Source organism: Vulpes lagopus, chromosome 2 (genome assembly GCF_018345385.1).
Source record: "Vulpes lagopus strain Blue_001 chromosome 2, ASM1834538v1, whole genome shotgun sequence".
NCBI classification, from domain to species: domain Eukaryota; kingdom Metazoa; phylum Chordata; class Mammalia; order Carnivora; family Canidae; genus Vulpes; species Vulpes lagopus.
The window spans coordinates 40,362,336-40,384,600 of record NC_054825.1 but is presented as its reverse complement, the minus strand read 5'-3'; the positions used below and the strand labels follow the sequence as shown (position 1 = coordinate 40,384,600).

At 42.3% G+C, this 22,265-nt stretch overlaps 1 protein-coding gene across 1 annotated transcript in view; it reads right to left on the bottom strand.

The window, feature by feature from the left end:
• VSTM4 (V-set and transmembrane domain containing 4) overlaps positions 1 to 22,265 on the bottom strand; it is a 100,478-nt gene that overhangs the window by 9,480 nt on the left and 68,733 nt on the right. Inside the window, exons 6-7 of the mRNA XM_041746081.1 lie at positions 22,097 to 22,203; positions 20,307 to 20,368 (exon numbers count right to left, since the gene is read on the bottom strand). Of these exons, the coding sequence (XP_041602015.1) occupies positions 20,307 to 20,368; positions 22,097 to 22,203 (169 nt within the window). The remainder of the gene's footprint in view (positions 1 to 20,306; positions 20,369 to 22,096; positions 22,204 to 22,265) is intronic.

Below are 22,265 nucleotides of genomic sequence, written 5' to 3'. Positions count from 1 at the left end.
ATGAAGTGAAAGATTTATACAATGAAAACCACAAAACTTTGCTTAAAGAAACTGAAGAAGACACAAACAAAGAGAAAGATATCCCATGTTCATGGATTGGAATAATTAATATTGCTGAGATGTCCATACTACCCAAAGCCATCTACAGATTCAACATAATCCCCATCAAAATACCAAAGGCATTCCTCACAGAAATAAAAGAGACAATCCCAAAATTCGTGTGGAACCACAAAAGACTCTAAATAGCTAAAGCAATCCTGAGAAAAAAATAACAAAGCCAGTGGTATTATGCTTCTGGATTTCAAACTATAGTACAAAGCCACAGTACTAAAAACACGAGGGTGCTGGCACAAATACAGACACATTAGACAACTGAAAAACCGTAGCATATACGGTCAATTAATATTTGACAAGGGAGCCAAGAACACTCAATAGTGAAAGGATGGTCTCTTCAACAAATGGTGGTGGGAAATTTGGAGAAACACATGCAGAATAATGAAATTGGACCGCTATCTCACGTCACTCACAAAAAAATAATTTGAAATGTATCAAAGACTTAAACAAAATATCTGAAACCACAGAAGTCCTAGAAGAAAACATGTGGGAGAAGCTCACTGATATTGGTCTTATAAATAATATTTTTTGGTAATAACATCAAAAGCACAAATAACAAAGAAAAAAATTAACAAATGGTACTACATAAAACTGAAAAGCTAAAAAGCAAAAGAAACAATTAACAAAATTAAAAGACAGAATTTGAATGGTACTGTCAAAGGGATACCCCTATCTGTCAGTGACACTGATGAGAAAGTCCAGAAATTAACCCAGAATAGTAAAATAAAATACTATTTTTCAATAAATACTGTTAGGACACTTGGGTAGCCACTTGGAAAAGAAAATCATATCCCTACATAATTCTTTACACCAAATTCCAGACAAATTAAAATTTTTAATGTGGAAAATAAATTCATAGTACTAGAATAATGTGTGGGGACACTTGTTTAAAAAACTCTCAGTGGCTCAGTGGTTTAGCACCGCCTTCAGCTCCAGGCGTGACTTTGGAGACCTGGGATCAAGTTCCACATCGAGTCTCACATCGGGATCCCTGCATGGGGCCTACTTCTCCCTCTGCCTGTGTCTCTGCCTCTCTCTCTGTGTGTCTCTCATGAATAAATAAATAAAATCTTTTAAAAAATAAAATAAAAAATAAAAAAAAATAAAAAACTCTCAGTGTAAAAAAACAAAAACAAAACTAAAACCAGAAAACCTCACAGTGTAAAAAAAAAAAAACTCAGTGTACAGAAGGTACTTTACAGAATAATCCAAGACTGATACAAAATGAATATGTAAATGAATATAAAGATATGTACATCTGCATACCATAGATGGCAAAAATATTCTCTAAATAAAGTCAAAGGACAATGGATAAAAATGAAAAGATTTACAACTCATATCAAAGGGCCTTACAATTCAACAAAGATAATGGCCAATAACCCATTAGAAAATTAAAGCACAACGAATAGGACCAGATAGTTCACAGGAAAGTAAGTTACAAAGGCTCTTACACATACAAATGAGATTCAACCTCCAGTAGTAAGAGAATGACAATTTAAAATCAGATGTCATTTTTTGTCTTTCACATTAACAAACATTAAAAAAGAATGGTTGCCAAAAGAAGCACAAGAAACAGGTCTTTTTGTATATTGTTAGTGGAGGTGTTTATTGTTACAAGCAAAAATCTGGAAACACTTCAATGAACATTAGTGGGAGACCGTGTATTCATACCATGGGGTATACTGCGGAGTCTTTAAAAAGAATGATGGACCCATACATCTACTGTATGTTTTACTATCATTTGTGTAAATACGTGTGTATATATTCTATATGCTTTGAAAGCCCTTGGAGCCTGCTTGGAAAATCAAGCACCTGGTATCCATGGTTCCCTCTGATGATGTAAACTGGATGGCAGAAGGGAGACCCACAATTTAGTGTGTACATTTGTTGATACCTTTTACATTTTCTAGTAGGCACATGTGTTTAAACATCACATTAATTAATTTTAAGTCATAATCAGAAAAATAAAAGTCAGCCACTGTTTTAGAGTCATTAAAGACACATGACTTTCATTTAGGCAGCATACTTTTCATTTTTGTTTCTTGGCTTTGATTGTGTTGTTTTAATTTTTTTTCTTTTTTGTGCTTCCACTTTGGTTATCTTGTCAAGATTCAGGACAAGTTAATCATTAGTATTCGATTTAAGTTTCTTAAAAAGAATGCTTAAAGCAAAAAGCCTTTTTACTTCTGAAATGGAGCATCAGAATAGAGACAGGGAGCAAGAGACAAAGAGAGGACCTAAACTCCTATAGCCAGTACCTACTGATCAGAGGCTATGGCCAAGCGACCTTCATGAATTAGTCTGTTTTAAATTTCAAAGGACATTTAGAGGGATGAGAGCCTCCTGTTTCTCTTTCAACATCAAAAGTCTTTACACGGCTTCTTATTTGTCCATATATTCCAAGCCAACAAAAATCCTGTTTACATCTTGCCTTTCAGTTTAATTACATTTCACATTATAATGATTCCATTTAGAAATGCCATGTGTCCTCAAATAGGCACACAAAACCCAACTCATGTAAATTTTAAACCAGGATTTATGAAATCATATTGTCCAGGTGTTTTATTACATTACCTTGCAATTGCATTGTTTTCTAGTGTAGATTATCTGTTTATTCTTAACTTATTCCATTATGTTTGGATATGAAAAATAACACTAGCTTTCTCAATACAGGTCACCAGGCTGGCTGGGCTGATGTGTTGTTTTCATACATTTTTATGATGTTCCTATAGTAAACATAATTCAATAAAGCCAAAGCACACTAAATAAATAATTGCATCTAGAAAAGCAATAAAAATAAATAAAATTAGTACTTTCATAAGTGGAAAGGTACTTCAATTACTGCTACAAGCAACAACCCACCATAAAATGTGTAGAATCATTTCCCTTATGCATATTTCTGGGATATAATAATTTGATTGAAGATATGAGGCAGCACACAGGAGGCTCTGAATTGTGAAGTGTATACAGTTTCCAACAGAAGATGCATAATATTGGTCCTTGGCACCTTTAAAGAACCTATTGTTTTTCTGGCATGCACACTTGGCTGTCACCATCAACCATGTGCTTAATTACATTTCCCAGCTTGTTTAACTGGAAATAAATTCCTAATGGCCAACGAAAGGGGGTAAATGCAGACTCCTCACCAGTTCTCACCACGCCGCCTTTTTACAGCACTGATGCTTTAGTGGAAGGTTCGGGTGGGAAGTAGTTTAGAGAAATTGTTTGGAGTAATTAATTATTGGTAAAACTATAGAACTGGTAGTAAAACCAGAAACCAAGAGCAGAATGTAAAGGTTAAAGTGGATGATTTGATAGGGTACAGCCAGGGTGAGGACCCTGCAGCAGGGCCACACCCATATTTCTGGTGATGACTGTGATCTTGACAATTTGAAGGTGTCCTGGGCATAAGCTAAGGAATCACTCCTAGTGTCTTCGGCAGTTCGAAAACTGGAGCACAGTAAGGGAGTCTCTAAGGATGAATTGAGAAGCACTTCTGTCAGTTCCCTGCCAGCTGCTGGCCCTTCAAACGGCGTTCTTCAAGACCCCATTCCTACTCATTCACAAGTGTACTTATGGGCACCCAAGGGTGCAAACTTCAATGGTCTCGAACTGGCTGTTCACACTCTTGCAAGTGCTTCAGACTGCACTCAGACATGAAGGAAACTCCTAGAAGTAGGATTTCTAGGCCTCAGACACTTATGTCTGATGTTGCTGTATTCATTGGCGAGCAGGAGCAAGAAGAAACGGAAAGGAGGGAAAGTGGACCAATGGCTGGGAAGGTTTGACAGGGTCCTTTAGCAAAAGCCCTAGAACTTTCCAAACACATGAGCAACAACTTCCCTATTTCTTCTTTCACAGGACTATTTGGTTTCCCTCTCAGCCTACAGAGATTCTTTGTCAGTTCCCCTATTTCTCCAGTAAGGGCCTGGCATTTGTGTTTACCACTGCTTGGGATCTCTTCTGTTCTAAACCTCTTTGTTTTATGTACCTGTAATCTTACTATTGATACATTTCCTCCCAGCCAGGGAGAATCCATTCCTTAGCCTGGAAGGGGATTCGATAAGCAAGAAGGGATGGAAGTTCACATATAGACATACATTGATGGCATCAAAGAAAGACTGGAATGGAATTTTGAAAGACTCTTCTCTCAGTTGGTGGAAATGTTCATTCAGAGGAGGCAAGGAGATTGGCCCTTAGGCCATTATCCCATGGCTGACTGCAGAGCAGGAGTATAGGAGTAATTTGGACCTTAGTCGAAACATCAGCTGTATGCTTCCACTGTCCGCAAGGACCTCCTAGATCCTAGACTTGAACTCCACTGCCAGAGTCGGATTAAGTTCCCACAGAGCATAACTTCCCCTCAGAAGGATTCAGAAAGCATTATCACTTCTGGATTCTAGGTGTAACAAGGTCAGTATGCAGTGAAATGCCAAGTCTTCTGTGGCCCATCCTTCTGTTCTGCCAGTGGTGAGACACTCAACAGCAGATGACAACCTCATTTAAGGTCCCCCAGTTCTAGAGTATTCACTATGGAAAATGAGTGTATGGGGAAGGGTATGGAAAGTGAGTGTATGGGGAAGGGTTTACTTGATATGGCTAAGACTAGAGAAGTCAAGCCCCAGGAATTCAGAAATTGTGTACCTCTTTGGGCACATATCACACTTCAGGCTCCTAACTGGTAGTTTCTGAGTATTTCATTTGGTAGGTGTGCTTCCAGGATCCAAGCCAAAATTTAACACTCCTACCAGGAGAGAGGGAGAAAGGAAAGACAGAAGGAAAGAGAGGTTGATTTAATATTCTACGCAGACTGCCACAAAAACCACCTTTTTTTTTACAGCTATCACAGCTGGAGGTGCGCGCTGAATTAAGTTGCAAGAATAAGAGAAAAATGGAATTGCAGCCACTGCAAGTTCTCCAATGTCATAAGTTCAATTGGGTAATAGCATTATCTGAGCAAAAGATCAATAACTAGGACATGGGGATGTTTATGCCAACGTCACCTTAGAGTTAAAAATGTGATTGCAATTCTACCAAGTTGCACTATCAGGAATCTATTTACCCAAGAGAGAATTACATATTATCGAGGGCAGACTTCCTCTTCCCCCTTCAAGATAAGTGCTCATTTTTTATTCCACAGAGGAGTACCTAGTAAAACAAATTTTCCCCTCACAATGCCCCCACACATATGACTATAGCCACGAAAGAGGTGGAGGCTGTGCAATCAGTGAAGCTCTAGTTGACAGAGGGCCCTCAATGGGTATCCATAGGTCCAAACTCGGGAAAGAAAACTACGTCATGGCTCTTACTGGACCTGTTAGAATCAACATGCCTTGGAATATGAACTTGACTTAATTTTGAGTTCCACAGGTCAGCCGACTGGCATACTCTGCTTTGGCCAGGCAAAAGACTTTTTTTTTAAGATTTTATTTATTTATTTATTCATTTATTTATTTGAGAGAGAGAGAGTGAGAGTAGTAGGAAGAACAGAGGGAGAGAGACAAGCGGACTCCACATGAGTGCACAGCCCAATGAGGGGCTCGACCCCACCACCCTGAGATCATGACCTGAGCCAAAATTGAGAGTCAAAGGCTTACCCACCTGAGACACCAGGCCCCCTGGTAACAGACTCTTGATCAGAGATGCCCACTGAACAGGTAGAAATAGGAAGCTAAGTGTGAAAATGCAGAACTGGAAAAGGCCAGGGGAATTTTTAAGGTAAGTGCTGGAGCCACATGCCAGATCTACTCACCATCTCCTTGGAGGTAAAATCACTGGTCCTCTAGGACCTCTGGCTTCAGTAGCAAAACTGATACCAGAATCCTCACTCAGAGGTGAGGGCTAGAATTCAGTTGCACATCCCAAATCCAGCATGCAGCTGTGACTGCTGACAAAGGTGCCTCTTAACACTCTGAGCCAGGGTTTAGAAATCAGGACCCTTGGTCATCACAGAGGGGCGCACAGGTACTTTCTAAGGCACAAAATGCTCACTTCCTCTGTTGCTTCAGACATCTATAAACTGTGGGATTATGTCTGCCCAAATTCCTACCCCATGCCTGGCTTTCACATGATTATTCAGTAACCGATGGCCAATGAAACAGTGTTCCCTATGACTTTGGAAGAATTAGAAGGGATCTGGAACTCAGGAGAGAAGTTTTGGATGGAGATTAAGATTTCAAAGTTGTATCCAGGTTTTTGGCACAGTGGGTTGGATGAAGTCACTTGGTATCCTTGAGCAGAGCAAATTCACATCATGCTCTTGACTCTGGAGAATTCAAAAGATGTTTAGCAAAGCACATTCCCAGAATGAATATGACATGATGGTAAGTCACATGCCCCTGGCTAATTGCTCTGAGGATACACAGAGGTAACCAGCTATAGAACCTGCTAAAGCCATGCACAGAAAAGGCCCGAGGCTTTACAAGTCATCAGACAGATGGAGGTCTCTAGGTTTCACCAATGTATGTTTGGAAGCTAAAATGTGATTATAGATAAAGCCCTTGGGGAGGGTTCTGACACATGAAACTTTTTATAGTGGCACAGTGATAGTGTTGATTAGCTCCATGATCTAATACAGACACGCATTTTCTCTTCCCCATGGACCATAGACATATGTTTTCCCAGCTTCCTTCCAAAAGTACTTTTACTGGCAATATTATTCAAAAGAATATTTATATTTAGAAAAAGAGAGTATTTGGCTATCTCCTTCTATGTAGGAGCCCACTCTGAGAATCTTCAACTTTGAACACTCAGTCCTCCAATCAGCTGCAATCTTTAACACTCTGACTTATAGGGTGTCTGGGGTTCAACGGTCTGTCTAGTGGTTTAAATACCACTATATTGTGTCCGTGACACAATGCTAGTGATGGTGGTGCTTAAATAAGCACAGATTCTCAGAGACAGAAAGACCGCCATTTACCACGTGTGTGACCTTGGGCAAGTTTCTTAGCTTCTCTGTGCATCATTTCCTCATCTGTAAAGTGATACGCATAATTGTACCTATACCACAGGGATATTTTGAGGACTAAATGCATTAATATGTGTAATGTACTTAGAAAATTACCTGGTGGGTAAATAGTAAATGCTACACAAGTGCTCAACTATTATTATTATCATTATTACTATAATTTTTTATTATAGAGTACAGACAAGGGTTGTTTTGACAATTGGTCCCTTTGAAATACTGAGAGGCAGAGAGAAGACACTCAGTTCATTTAGAAGACATCACGTGGTAGATTCTGATGGATACCACTGGACCTCAGGCCAGTGCCAAATAAGTCCAGTGAGACAGATGTATATCTATATTTTTTTTTCACAGTGGTAAAGTTAATCCTTCTAAAATGATGTCAACCCACTCACTGCTCAGCATAAAATTCTCCAATGTTTTCTTATCACACTTAGAATAAAATCTAGAGTCCCTATCAGGATACTGATCCTTCATGATTTTTCCCCAGGACTCCTCTGACCTCTGTTCACACCACACATCCCCCTTCCTGACCAATGCTTCAGCCCCTGGTCTCCTGGTATGTGTCAGACACATCTATACAGTATCCCTTGTTCAGGGCTCACCTCAAGGCTTTTGTTCAGGCTCTGCTCTCTGCCTGGAATGTTCTTCCCCCAAATAGCAGTGTGGCTTGCTCTCTCACTTTATTGGGCCTTTGCTCCAAGGAGGCTCCCTCCCCATCAAACACAGTCTCTCCCTGGCTCCTCTGCTCTGCAATACTATTCTGCAGAGCATGTGTCACACCTTGGAATTATAAAGTACTATTCATTTGATTACTTTTGCCTTTAACCACAAGAATGTAATCATAGCACCTAATGCTTACTTAGTGTACTGACAACTCTACACAGAAAGTCCTCTTACTATCATCCTCATTTTACACATATAGAAACAGTGGCAGAGAAATGGCAAGCTTGAGGTCAACAACTAGTATGTGGTGGAGCTGGTGCTAGAGCTAGCCTCTAACCGCATCACTGAGCTCCGTGAAAGCAGCAACTTTGTCAAACATTCACTGCTACATCCAGAGTAGTGTGCTGGGAAATTGTGAGCAATTAGTTCTCCAAGAAAAAAATTCTGGTTTATAGCACTGGCTGACTTACATGTGTAAATTTTATGATGCCAAAGAGATTAGTTCTCTCTAGTGGACAGAAGTGGGCTGGATCACACCACTGGCTCTAACTTAGCTTCTAGGAAGGTGCCCAACTCAGGTGCTACCCGGCACACAGAAGATACTCAGTGTAAATTTTTACATGAATGACTGAATGAGTTTAGGACAAAAATGAAAGAAAACCAGTCTGGCACTGCATTAAAAACCTTCCTTTGAATATCCTGGGCCTCAGGAATACAGGGAGGGGATGCTCTTGGAAATCATGAGCAGAACCATGGGACTTTTTTCTCTTTTGGCCTATCTAGAATTTCCTTTAGGACATTCTACCAAGAAGAAAGATACGCAGGTTCTACTGCTTGGAATCATGTAAGTCTGCCTAAGGCTTTCAACTTCATAGGTTAAAATATAGACCTATGATGATGATAGATAGATAGATAGATAGATAGATAGATAGATAGATAGATGATAGATAGATAGATAGATAGATAGATAGATGATAGATAGATAGACAGATGAAAGAAATGATGATACTGTGACACTTTGCAGTTATTACAAGAATGGAATGGATCTCGATGTAGTGACATAGAAATATGAGCCTGATGAATTGTGAATGAGAAAACAATTTAATGTGTAAACATTCTGTTTAAGACCACTATCGTTTTGGGAGAAGTTGGCACACAGAAATTATTTGTCATAATTTGTAGCCATGACCTATACTGATTGTGGGTTGACTGTGCATACACTTTGGGAACAGACAGAGATGGATATAAATTTGTACATACACAGAAAACTGTTTAAAGAATATAAGCCAAATAGGGATTTGGCAACTGCAGAGAAATGAGAGTCAATGCAAGGAATTTCACTTTCTATCTTAACAAATGGATATTCTGAACTGCCAGCCCCACTCCTGTACGCCACTTAGAATCACCATCGCAACTTTCATTATACAAATACTCATCCAGTGAGGTCAAGACTTGGTAGACTAGGACTTTGCTGAGTGCTTTCTGTGAGACACAGCGGAGCCCGGGGAAAGCCCGGTGGGGAGGAACATGGAGGGACCCGAAGCCAAGTGCCCAACCAGACCCTGCACTGCCACCACCTGGTGGGGAAGCTTGTGCTGGTAGTTACCTCCCTGTGGCTCCCTGCCTCATTTGGGAGACAAGAGACAATAGCAATGCTTAGGTCAGGTTGTCCCAGCATTCCTACTGACCAGCACCAGGATACTGTCTGCATGCGGAGTGCCATGGAAGTGAAGTGTGTGTGTCATCACCATCATCACCAGCTTCATCACCATCAATATCTTCATCACATCACCATCATCACCACCATCACTAGCATTATGTCATGGACACAATATACAGGGCACACACCAAGCATTAAGACCAAACACAAAGTAACAGCAGAATGCTGGCACACCTGAATTCATATGTAATGTGAGCAATGGCACACATGATTGAATTCAGAGTTTGCAATCTTCATCTTTCTATGTGTGCTCTAGTCATAGATTCATGAGGCTGTCTTCTTGCCTTTTGGACATCACATGTGCTTGTTGGGATTTATAAATTCAGCTTTTGGGAGTCATAATAATAAATTAGAATTAAGTCTGGCTAGGAGCATAAAATCCCTTAAATGTTCCATTAGTTTGTCATGAACTCAGAACTTCACATCAAGATTTTCTTCTGGATATTGTGAATACTTAGCTTGATATCACAAATACAGTGATGACTTTTTCCTTTTTTTTTCTCCTTTTTTTTTTTTTCCAAAATTGCACTTCATTTCTAGTATTCTCTACTTGAGATTGAAAAAGTCTTTTAATAACAATTCTGAAATGTTCTGCACTCAAAACTGAGGTTTTAAATGAAATCTTTTTTTATAAAAAAATCGAATGTGAGCACAAATGATATTCCATGAGATTACAAAAATAAAATAGAGTGAAAAAGTTAAAAAAAAAAATTTCCCAGCAGTGCAATGATCCCAACAATGAAGTGCCCAATAAAAGCAGCAAATCAGCTGAGTTGAGCTGGAAAACAAGCTACCACTCTAGAGGGACATTCCCTGCAGACAAAGGGGGGTGGCCCTTCCCAGAGAGGCCTCTCCAGGGCCCCCAGGGGCAGGGTGGGCCTGTGCAACTTGGTGGGGTCACTCATGGGGCTAGACCTGCAGGACCACCAGGCCTGCTCCAGCCTCGGCCAACCTCTGGCCCAGCCTACCTCTCTGCCACCTGTTCACCTCCATCAGGAGATTCTAAGGCTCGTGCTCCTGTCCCCACAGCACCTTGCACTGCCTGCTGGCCCTCCATAAATGTGTGAGAAATGAATAACTAGTGGAAGACTGCAAAGTGATATGAATGAATCAATGACACAGGAAATGGGAACATGGTCCTGTGGTGGCCAATTCCAAAGTCACCTTCCTCTTCAAAGTACAAAGTCACATTATCCTCCTAGAATGGGGTGAGGCAGACTCCTCCCACAGAACTTCTGGAGTAGGATCCCCACTGTCTCCCCATATTGAATTCCTCAAAGGGGGTTCCTCATTAGAGCTTCAGGCATGACCAGTCTTAAAAGACACCTGGAGAGTAAGAGCTTCACTTGGCCCATGGGGAATACAGAACCTCAAGCCAACTCTCCATGGGCCTGACACAACAGAGAAGCATCCAACCTGGTAGCTGTTTGTGGACGGCACTCGGCAGCCAAGCGCCTCAGCACTGACCTCATGGCACCCCCGGAGGTGCCGGCCCTGTGACAGAGTTATCAGTCCCTAACACAAAACTAATACAATCCCACCTCCACTCGGGGCAGGGGGTGGGTGTGGGGTCTGCTTGTACCTCCCCAATGCTCGCATCCCACCGCCCGCACTCCCCAGACTGGAGGGAATCCATGAAACCAAATGACTTCTGTTTCCCCTTTTCTCATCCTTTCCAATGCTCAGCATCTATTTTTCCCTCCAGTCAACATACATAACTCCCCGTGACAATAATGGGATGCGCATGTGTACCGAGGGGGGCATAGAATTTTTATCTCTGTAAAAATGGTACTAGTGTGGTACCAGCAAAGTTTTTGTTTTTTTCCCAAGGCTTTTACTTGGGGCAATATATTGTACAAGTGATTGTGGGGTTTTTTTCTTCTTTTTAATTTTAAATCGAGATTATGAACATATTTTATGCAGGTTAATATATCCTTTTGATGTAAAATTTAACTGAAACCAGTTCTAGCACATTAGCGACAACAAGAGAAATTCTCCGGCTAATTATAAACATCCTTCAAGAAACCTGAAATGCATGTCCTCTGGAAATAATTTTGCTGGGATTTGGGTTATTATTAAAATCCTCTCAGAATTCTATCACTGGTGCCTAATGTGCCTCCAAGCCCTGTTCTGCTACAGATCAGAGAGAAACTCTTTCTGGTCTTGGCAGGATATTCTCAATAGTGAAACAGGGCTGGGAAAAGGGGCTTCTTTCTTGAGACCAGGGAAAAACTGGACAAGGCCCTCGAGGCATGTGAATCCTGGGCTGACCACTCAATGGAAGGCCCATTCCTAAGACAAGCTCCCTCTCAACTATGATACAATAAGCCACATCCTTTATATCCATTCGGAGCACCCAGATCTTTTAGAGTTCAGGGGAGGAGGCAGGTGTACTGCAGACTTTCAGCTCAAGGGAATCCCAGGCCGGCAGAGCCACTCCCCACATGTCAGAACTCTCTACTGACAGAGGGCCTAGGAAATCACAGGGAGAAGCTGCCCAAGAAAGGTCCTCAGGAATGAAGGAAAGTCACTGTATGCTTTAGAAGCAGATTCTCATGTTTAATGTTCTCTTTGTTGATAAATAAGAAAACCACCATTCTCCCAAGTGGGCTGAACTCTTTATTAAAATGTAAAAACATCTTCTCCAGATATGAGGGGCTCTGTCTTGTCATCAATGACCCAGCCAGAGTGGGCTACTGAGTCTGATGAGTTATTCAGAGCCACACTCTCAAGCGTTCATGTTCATCAGACTCATCTGGGATCTTGTTGAATTGCAAATTCTCACTCAGTAGATCTAGGGTGGGGCCTGAGCTTCTATTTTTCCAACAAGCTCCCAGGGGATGCCCAGGCTGTTAGTCCATGGACTACACTTTGAGCAGTGAGGACTTAGAGCTCTAGTCCCAGATCTCTGTCCTCAATTGTTCATTCATCCCACAAGCATTCTGCAAGTTCCAGCTCCTCTACTTGGGACACAGTGATGAAGAGGGCAAGTCCTTGATGATTTTAAAACTAATAAAAATTTAAAACTATTGTGCATCAAGGACAATCAACAAAGGGCAAAGGCAATCTACAGAATTGGTGAAAATATCTGCAAATTATGTATCTAATAAGAGGTTAATATACAGAATATATAAAGAGCTTCTACAACTTAACAACAACAAAACAAACAACCTGATTTTAAAAAATAGGAAAAAACTTGAATAGACATTTCTCCAAAGAAGCTATACAAATGCCAACAAGAACATAAAAAGATGTTCAACATCCTTAATTGTTAGGGAAGTGCAAATTAAAACTACCATGAGGGATCCCTGGGTGGCGCAGCGGTTTGGCGCCTGCCTTTGGCCCAGGGCGCGATCCTGGAGACCCGGGATCGAATCCCACGTCGGGCTCCCGGTGCATGGAGCCTGCTTCTCCCTCCGCCTGTGTCTCTGCCTCTCTCTCTCTCTCTGTGACTATCATAAATAAATAAAAATTTAAAAAAAATAAAAATAAAAATAAAACTACCATGAGATAGCATCTCACATCCATTAAGATGGCTACTATCAAAAAGACAGAAAATAGTGTTGGCAAGGATATAGAGAAATTGAATCCTTGTGCACTAAAGGTGGGAATGTCAAATGGCACAGTTGTGATGGAAAACAGTATGGTAGTTCCTCAAAAAATTAAAAGTAGAACTACCATATGGCTCAGCAAACCCACTTCTAGGTATATACCCAAAAACTGAAATCGAGAACTCAAAAACATATTTGCACATCCACATTCACAACAGTTATCATTCACAATAGCTAACATGTGGAAGCCACTCAAACGTCTATGGACAGATGAATGGATAAGCAGAATGTGGTATATTCATTCAAGGAAATACTACTCAGCCTTGAAAAAAAGAGAAATTCTGACCCCTATAGCAACATGGATGATCCTTGACAATGTTATGCTAAGTGAAATAAGCCAGTCACAGAAAGATAACTACTACGTGATTCCACTTGCACGAGGTTGCTAGAGTAGTGAGATTTATAAAGACAGGAAGTAGAGGGGTGGGTTTCAGAGGCGAGGGGAGCAGGAGTGCTATTTATTGAGTACCAAGTTTTGCAAGATGAAAAGTTCTGGAGATGGTTTACAGAGCAATGTGAAGGTACTTAGCACTACTGAACTGTACACTTCAAAATGGTTAAGATGGTGAATTTTATGTCATGTGCACTTGAGCACAATTTAAGAAATGGCCCCTACTGTGTCTACCATCTAAGGTGTCTATAACGTAGAGCCTTCATAGTCTAAGGAATGTGAAGTCACTCTGTGAAAAGGAACAGCCTGGTTCTAGCAGAGAAGAAAGTGAAATCGGGCAGCTACACAGGATTTCAGTGTGGTGTGGGAAGTGCTCAAATATAGGTAAGGTGCTGTGAATGCCCCAAGCAAAGTCAGATGGATGGGGAGGTGTTAGGCATATGAGCCATCTGTGACAATGAGCAAGGGGACATGGACAAGCTGGGGCACACCGAGGAGTCATAGTCGCCACTGCACGTGAGGGTGAGGCAGAAAGCACCTAGATTCTGAATGGCATAGCTGGTCCCTGAGGCAGGGCTCTCCCGCGTGGTGTGGGGGCCGGGAATCCGTGCTGTGTGTACACTCTGGTGGAATGGGGTGTGTGTGGAGCCTGCAGAGAAATGCTCCATAAAGAGTCAGAAGAATCCGTTTGGAACTGCCTTGACGACCCAAGCAAGGGAATGGAGGGGCTGCAGGTGTGGCTGGTGCGCCTGTGCCAGTGCTGACTGTGTCCGGCAATCTGACCATGGTGGAGACAGCAAACATCCCGGAGCGGTGGTGGTGCAACCACCTGGGGAGGAGGTGTGCAGCAAAGCCGTGAGCTGGGGTGGCGGCACAGCCCCAAGTTCACCCCCAGGAAGGAGGACACTGATGCCGGGAGGGCTCAGAAATAACAGGGCTGAAAAGTGCTGTGAGGGGGTGGTGATGGGGAGCTCCCTGGCGTGCGGGGCACAGCTGATGCCCGGGGGACCCCCCTTGTGGCTCTGTGGGTAGCGGGTGGGCCGGGAGGGGAGCAGCAGCCCTGCGGGAGGATGGGTTGGGCAGCTGCAGCAGGACAGAGCCTGTGGGACCCGGGGCCAGCCCGCACTCACACAGCTCGCAGGAAGCCGGGCTTCACCCTGAAAGCAAAGGGGAGCCCAGGGAGTATATTAAATAGGGAAGGACATGGTCTGAGCTGTGTCTGAGAACACTCTCTAGGTAGCAGTGTGAGGATGGATCTGAGCAGGACAGACAGGAAACAAGAGACCTGCAGGGAAACTTGAGATAATTAAGCCCATGACGTTCCACATTTTTCGGTCTTCTGCTCACAAGAGATGATCTTCTTCTCCTTAGAGGAGAGAGGTGGCCTGAGCCTTCCAGCTACTGAATATTACATCTAGGTGCCTTCATTACAGAGCTTCTGGGGTGAGGCACAGAGCAGTCCTCAGTGAGGAGGGTGCTGACGCAGAGGTAAGAGCGTGTGAAAACCCACTGAACCCAAAGGTCCGCATTCTCTTCTTTTTCTGATGCCCCTCCTCTCAAATTCATTATTTCCTCTTGTTCTTCGTTAAGCACTGAGCTCTTGCCTCCACATCACAGAAATGCTGCTTCCTCTTCCTCCCCTTGGCCTCCAAATCAATAACTGATCTGGGGCAGTAAAAAGCAATCAAAAGCATTTCTGCCTTTCTCTATTTCTTCAGAAACTAGGAAGCCATGACAGCTTTTCCTGGAAGTATCTGCATTCCCTGAGTGTGTACTGGGGACTCTGCTGCAGGGGGAGTGAGTGGGGGTGACCAGAATGCTTCAGGGGGGTCCTGAGCCAGTGCCAATCCCTCACCCCCAACTGAAAGGGAAACCACATATTTTGAGTGTTGTGAAAGTACTCCCTTGCCCCCAAAAGGAGGAAGAACCACTGATGTAGGAACAATAACCCACTGTCAGTGTTTAAGGCTATTGGAAAAACAGATCACATCGTCCATCAGAGAGACCCTGTGTGATCATGCTCGGCCTCACTCTCTAATGAGGTAACTTTGAAAGCAGGCTGTTGTTTGTTTTTGTTAAAAAAGAGGGGGGCTCCATTTTGGTATCTTGATTGTAAAAGGTCTAAAATGCCTTTCTCAGGGTGCCTGGGTGGCTCAGTTGGTTAAGCGTCTGCCTCTGGAACAGGCCATTATCTCAGGATCCTGGAATCGAATCCCACATCAGGCTCCCTGCTCAGCAGGGAGTCTGCTTCTCCCTCTCCCTCTGCCTTTCCTCCCTGCTTGTGTTCCCTCTCTCTCTCTCTCTCTCAAATAAATTAATTAATTAATTTAAAAAAATAAGAAATAAAATGCCTTTCTCATCTCTTTTTTCCTTCTTCAATCCTATCTTTTAAACTTTCCAAACACTATTAATCTCTGGCGTACATACTTCCCACAAAATGCCATGTTGTCTTGGAAACCCACAAAAATATTCCCACTTTCATGCTTTAAGGGTGAAAATACAAGGAAATGCATGTGTCATTTTTGCCTGCCAGAGTCCAGAAGGCCCACCAGGAGCTCACACGTGCACTTGAGATGAGTGAGATGGAGCCTGCAAGCAGAGGAGCTGGCACATGTAGGTACTCAATAAATAAATATTTTCCCTCTTGGCAATGAGTCACTGGAGGTGGCAGGCAATTTGGCTTCTTGGGGTGAGAATGTGCTAACGTCACTCTGGAAAGAAGGCTGGGGGTCTCTGGGGCCCATGGCCACTCCAGGAAGCACCATTTTATGCAAATGGGCGCAAAATGGAATAGCAACAGAGATAAACCACTCAGTTGGTACCAGGCACCAAAGTAAAGATGTCTCCAAGCTTTTTCTAAAATACCCACTAAGGCCTAAGTGAGTCAACAAGTATTTATTGACTTTAGTTCCAGCTACCATCAAGACCTATTGATCTGAGAGCTAAATATCGACCCAAACAAGACTGAGGTCAATGCTGCTCTTCTTGGAAAATAAATCTTAATATTAGCACAAACCTGCACATACTAGGCCCAGTATTTTTTACTTTAAGTCACTGGCCAAAGAGTCCCATTCAAAGTCAGCTCTTTCCTTGATTGTCTATTGTTATGGGTATAAACTGGTTTCCAAATGGTCTCGTTTGGGTATAGAAAATTTTAAGTCTTTTCATCTCATAGATGATCAACAGATACTTTGGTACTTAAGAAGTACTTAAGAAGTATCATGGAGATACTTCCATAAAACAAAGACCCCTTCTGAAATGCCTCTAACTGCCCCAACCTACTTCCTGTGAAGATGAAGAATGTCCTATGTTGAATTGCCATCGAGAGGAGCACACTAGCTTGAATGAACACACAAACCAAACTCTGCAACTAAAACTTGTGATTAAGACCAGTGTTATTTTTGAAAATGCTGCTGACTCTGATCCCTTTACAGGTGGTCCCAAAGTGCTTAATGAAGCCTTCTGTACCCAAAAAGCATACAACTGATTTTTGTTTAATGGATAAATGAGAGGTGCCCCCCGCCCCCCCGCAGCCATGGATTAGAGAAAGTCATCCATTTACGACTGATGACACTGCAAAGGGGCAGTCCACTGGGTCAGCAGCATGATCTTCATGGGAAGTGGACTGCTGCACCTGTGAGTTGGAGGAACTCACTTTTCTTAAACAGAGTATATGTCCTCACATTCAAAACTGGAGATTGGATGGGGGAGCTCATTGTGAGAATTAACTATAACAACATGCAAAAAGCACGTTTTTTGGTGCTCTCTGGGATATATCCATGGAGTGTCAGTACATAGCTGTTCCTTTATTAACTGGGGTAAGATTTTGGATTAGAAGCAACAACTCCTGACCAACTCAGGGAGAAAGTAAGGTGGGAAAAATTATAAGAAAAATCCTTTCTCAAGGTAGTTCATAAATATCAGAACAAGGAGAAAAGATCTGAAAAAGGTACACATATACTCACAAAGATGCACAGTGATATGTACAGTTGAGGAAGTGAGGAAAGTTGGTTTAGCCTTTGTGTCCTGCTGAGTTTCCAAAAGCCCACCAACAGACTAGAGATCTATTAAAATCAGCAAAGACTGTACAGCTGCATTTGAGGACAAGACAGGGGTAGTCAATAGACCAGACTGGTGAGGAATTTCTGATGATATGAACCAGATAGGATCACACTGAATGGAAAGCCCACTGGAACCCACAATTCACTGCAGGCAGAAGAAGGCTCTCTTTGGAAAAGAGGTGAATCAGCCTCCCAGAAGAATAGCAGGAGACATGGGTACAAAACGGCATGGGCAGGGGTGAGGCTGAGCCAGGACAGTATGTCTGAACCATGGCCAGACCAGAGAGCCAGCAGACCAAGGCTCCACTCTGAGGCAAGAATCCAAATGAGCTGGTTAAAACCTTATGTTTTAGATTCAGAAGGATCAGATTCAAGTATGCATGACCTTGGGTTCCATCTTGCACCTCCCTGACTTTGCAGCTCAATATGCTCAACTGTAAAAGTAGAATGAGAGAACCTACTCCAACAGGGCTGGTGTTCAGCTTCATTAACAAATCTCCATAATGCTGGATAATGCTTTGTGTATGGAGGACATTGCAGCGACCAGAGCAGACAGCCTCCCTGCCTTGATGGGCCATGCATTTTGGTAGAAGGGAGAGGCAATCAACAGATAAATATAAAGTACATCAGGGTGTCTGTCATGAGGAGTGCCATCAGAGGGTGAAAAGTGTTTATATAGGATTTCAGGAAGGTTTCTCCATCAAGATGACATGTAAATAGAGACCGTAGGGGGTGAGTGACAAGCCACAAGCATAACCTGGAAAGAATGTTCCAGAGTGAACAACTGGTGCAAAGGCCCTTCTAGAACATGCTTGGTATGTTTAAGGACTAGCAATGAGGCCAGTGTGGCCAGAGGGGAACAAAGAAGGGAGACAGCAGGAAAAATGATGTCAAAGAGGTAACAGGGCTAGATCACATATGGCTGAGCTTTCATGACAGCTACTAGTCAAATGTGGTTTTTAAGCACTTAAAATGTGGCTCTGAAATGAGATGTGCAATAGGCATAAAATACACACTGAATTTTGAAGGTTTTGGAGAACAGAAAGCATGTAAAATATTTCATTAATAATTTTTGCATAGATTATATGTTCAAGTGATAATCTTTCTGCTATCCTGGGTTAAATAAACCGTATTATTAAAATTGGTTTCACCTATTTCTTTTACTTCTTTAATGTGACTGCTAAAAAATTTAAATGACATATGTGGCTTGTATGATATAGGGTGTTATGGGCCACAGTAACGAATATGGCATTTATATTGAGCAACATGGGAAGTAAATAGAAATGCACATAAAGTGCTCAGCATATTTCCCAGAACAGAGTGAAAAAAAGTTTATAAAACTAGAATTCTATCCCCAGACAAATTACTCAAATGTAAAGGCAAATAAAGATATTTGGGGGGAAGACTTTGGATTCAAGAAAGAATAATAATAAAACTAGTAAATGTTTAGTTCAAATAAATAACTGTTTAGAATGTAGGGATGAAGTTTAATGAAATCAGCAAGTAATAACTATTGAAATATGAAACAAAGTAAAATAAAAAAGAATCTGAGGTAAAACTGGATACATTCCCAAATTCCCAATGGATCAAAGAAAAACAGGCAAAAAACAAAAACAAAACCAAAACAAAACAAAACACCTAACAAACAGGTACAGAAAGGGAAAAATAGTTAACTCTGTATGGAGGAAGCCTGGCAAACACGACCCTAACCAAGCTATTGCAATTAATGTCACCATCAATAAGACATATTGCCATCATGCATCCCTGGAAAAATGCAATGAGAAGGAAATATCACCTCTGTGTTCTTCTCCAAAATCCAGAACCTTATCTCTACTTATCAGAAAACCTCAGAGAAAGCCAAGTCAAAGAACGTAGTAAAAAATAACTGACTACTACTCTTCAGAAGTGTCAAAGCCATGAAAGAAAAAGAAAGACTAGGGAATGTCACAGAATGGAGGAGACTAAGGACACATTGACAATTAAATGCAATATGATAGCTTGGACTGAATCATGGAACACGAAAAGAACATGGGTGGAAAAACTGCTGAAATCTAGTCAAAGTCTGGAGTGTGGTTAATGGCAATGTGCTTATGGTAATCCTACTTTTGACAAAGACACCATGGCTATGTGAGGTGCTAACCCTAGGAGAAGCTGGGCAAAGGGCAGACAGGAACTCTCCGTATCTTTACAACTCTTTTGTAAATCTAAAGTTATTTCAAAATAAATAGCTATGATATATTTTCTGTAAGGTTCTTCAGCAGTCTCTTCAGAGTAGTTATCAGGTAAATTTATATAAGCAGGTCCATATTCTATTTATACCTTCCAGAGTGTGGCTGTTTCTTCCTTGTTTTTGAAAAATAGTAATTTTTTTAAAGTTTTTATTTATTTATTCATGAGAGACACAGAGAGAGAGAGGCAGAGACACAGGCAGAGGGAGAAGCAGGCTCTGTGCAGGGAGCCGATGTGGGACTTGATCCCAGGACTCCAAGATCACTCCCTGGACGAAAGGCAGGCGCTAAACTGCTGAGCCTCCCAGGGATCCCTGAAAAATAGTATTTTTAATGGAACATTGTTCTACTTGAATTTTTAAAAGTCACTCTAGGAACCAGATGTGAAGAAAAGATGGCTTAAAAGCTGACCCAACAAGAGAGAATGTCTCTCCTTGGGGACTAAGCACAAAGAATTTTCAGCATGTTTTGAGTCAATGAAGGTACTACTTGGACCTCAAGTGTGTTTAAGGCTTGAAGGAACACCAACACCACAAAATATGATTACTCACCAGGGTGACTTTTCTTTGTGGTTTCAGCAGCTTCGGTTTATGGAATGTGGCAGCCACAGGAGCTGTGGAAGGATGTCAAGGGTTTAGCTTGCAATTCTTCCCAGGGCTCTTAATGCCCACATATCATGAGTATCATAGACACTCTGTGGAGACCCACAGATCCCTTCCTGCCCCCATGGAAGAAGTCCGGTTTCTGATCTAGTTATCATCGGGTGCCCCCTGATGGAGAGCAATCCTCCCCTGGTCCTTTTGTTTGTTTGTTTTTTGTATATTTTTTATTGGAGTTCGATTTGCCAACATATAGCATAACACCCAGTGCTCATCCCGTCAGGTTCCCCCTCAGTGCCCGTCACCCAGTCACCCCAACCCCCTGCCCACCTCCCTTTCCACCATCCCTTGTTCGTTTCCCAGAGTTAGGAGTCTCTCATGTTCCGTCACCCTCACTGATATTTCCCAATCATTTTCTCTCCTTTCCTCTTTATTCCCTTTCACTATTTTTTATATTCCCCAAATGAATGAGACCATGTAATGTTTGTCCTTCTCTGATTGACTTACTTCACTCAGCATAATACCCTCCAGGTTTCTCTTCAAATAGTATAAATCTTTTGTCTTTTGCTCCCCTAGTCTTTGTACATGTCATCCTCTCCCATCAGCGAGGTCAATGAAACAACTCTGTGTAAAACAAACACTGCCAACTACAAAGAGGTCAGAGAACCAGGTAAGAACCAGGTGAGAACCAGGTACGTTTGGTAAAGCCTGAGGCTGGGAACTTCCCCGGGGCTTCATCCTAACTACACACTAACAGTTGAAGCAGTGACCTTGCCCCTCACAGCAGCCCTGAGAGGTCATCAGAGGAGAAAACTGAGGCTTTTCTCTCAAGTATCATGTAACAAGTATTTCAATATTTTGGACCTTAAAAACTTGACCTTGAAAGTCGGGAAGACCTCACCTCCATGCCAGGTTCTACCACTTAGCTCTCTGAGGCTCACTTTCACCTTTTGTAAGGTAGATTGAATGAGACGTTGTGGCAGGATTCTCTGCCCCCTTCTTTCCCTAGATCTACACTTGTCATGCTTCCCAGAATGCCTAGGCCTTCCAACTCCTCTTTCTACCCAACGTGTATTCAGCCTGAGCACCAATGGCTTTCAGCAAAGGAACCCAAAGACTCTTAGGGGACAGTCCTAGGACTTCCAACTACATTTGAAATTCTTTGAGGTATGAACATCTCCAAAACTGGCCACAGTTATTTTAGAAACTATCTGTAAATGATCTTATTCTAAGACATGAGCAGTTCTCTTCTAGACAAACACTCTTCTTTCTCACCTATGTTACTCTACATTATAACTGGAATCAAAGACTAACCCTCATTGTGTCCCCAGTACAAATCCAAAATAAATTCTATACCTGGTTTACATCTTTGGAAATATCAGAGAGGCTTTGTTCCCTTGAATGAACCAAGATTATGTTGATACCCGTTTGTCCCACCCCACCATGTGTGACCATGGTAATAGTTCAAAATGAAATACACTGTGGAATCAATCTGTGCATGTTGAACCCCCATCTGTCCACAAAGCCAGGCTGGGCCAATGCATCACCCCTCGCCCTGCCCCAGTGATGGTGCTCAATTATGATCAAAATCTAAGTGGGGTTCCCCAGGCCATATAATCATGGGATGCCATGTCCTCCATCTGTCGTCTACTCCTCCTGTCCCAATCCCATTTCAAACCTCAGACCCATTCTAGATCAGCCATGCTGGTTCCCACGTGGGTAACAGTAGGCTAGCTTCCTACCTTTGGCAGGGACTGCAGGAGGGACATCAGCCTTCTCCTTCTGCCTCTTGCCCTTCTTGGGTTCCAGTGGGGCCAAGCTGGTCACACTGGTAACAGTCTCCCCTGAGCTAGAGAAGAAAAGAGTCCTGGTGAAGGCAAAAACAGGTTTGTTCCAGGGAAAGGGAAAAGA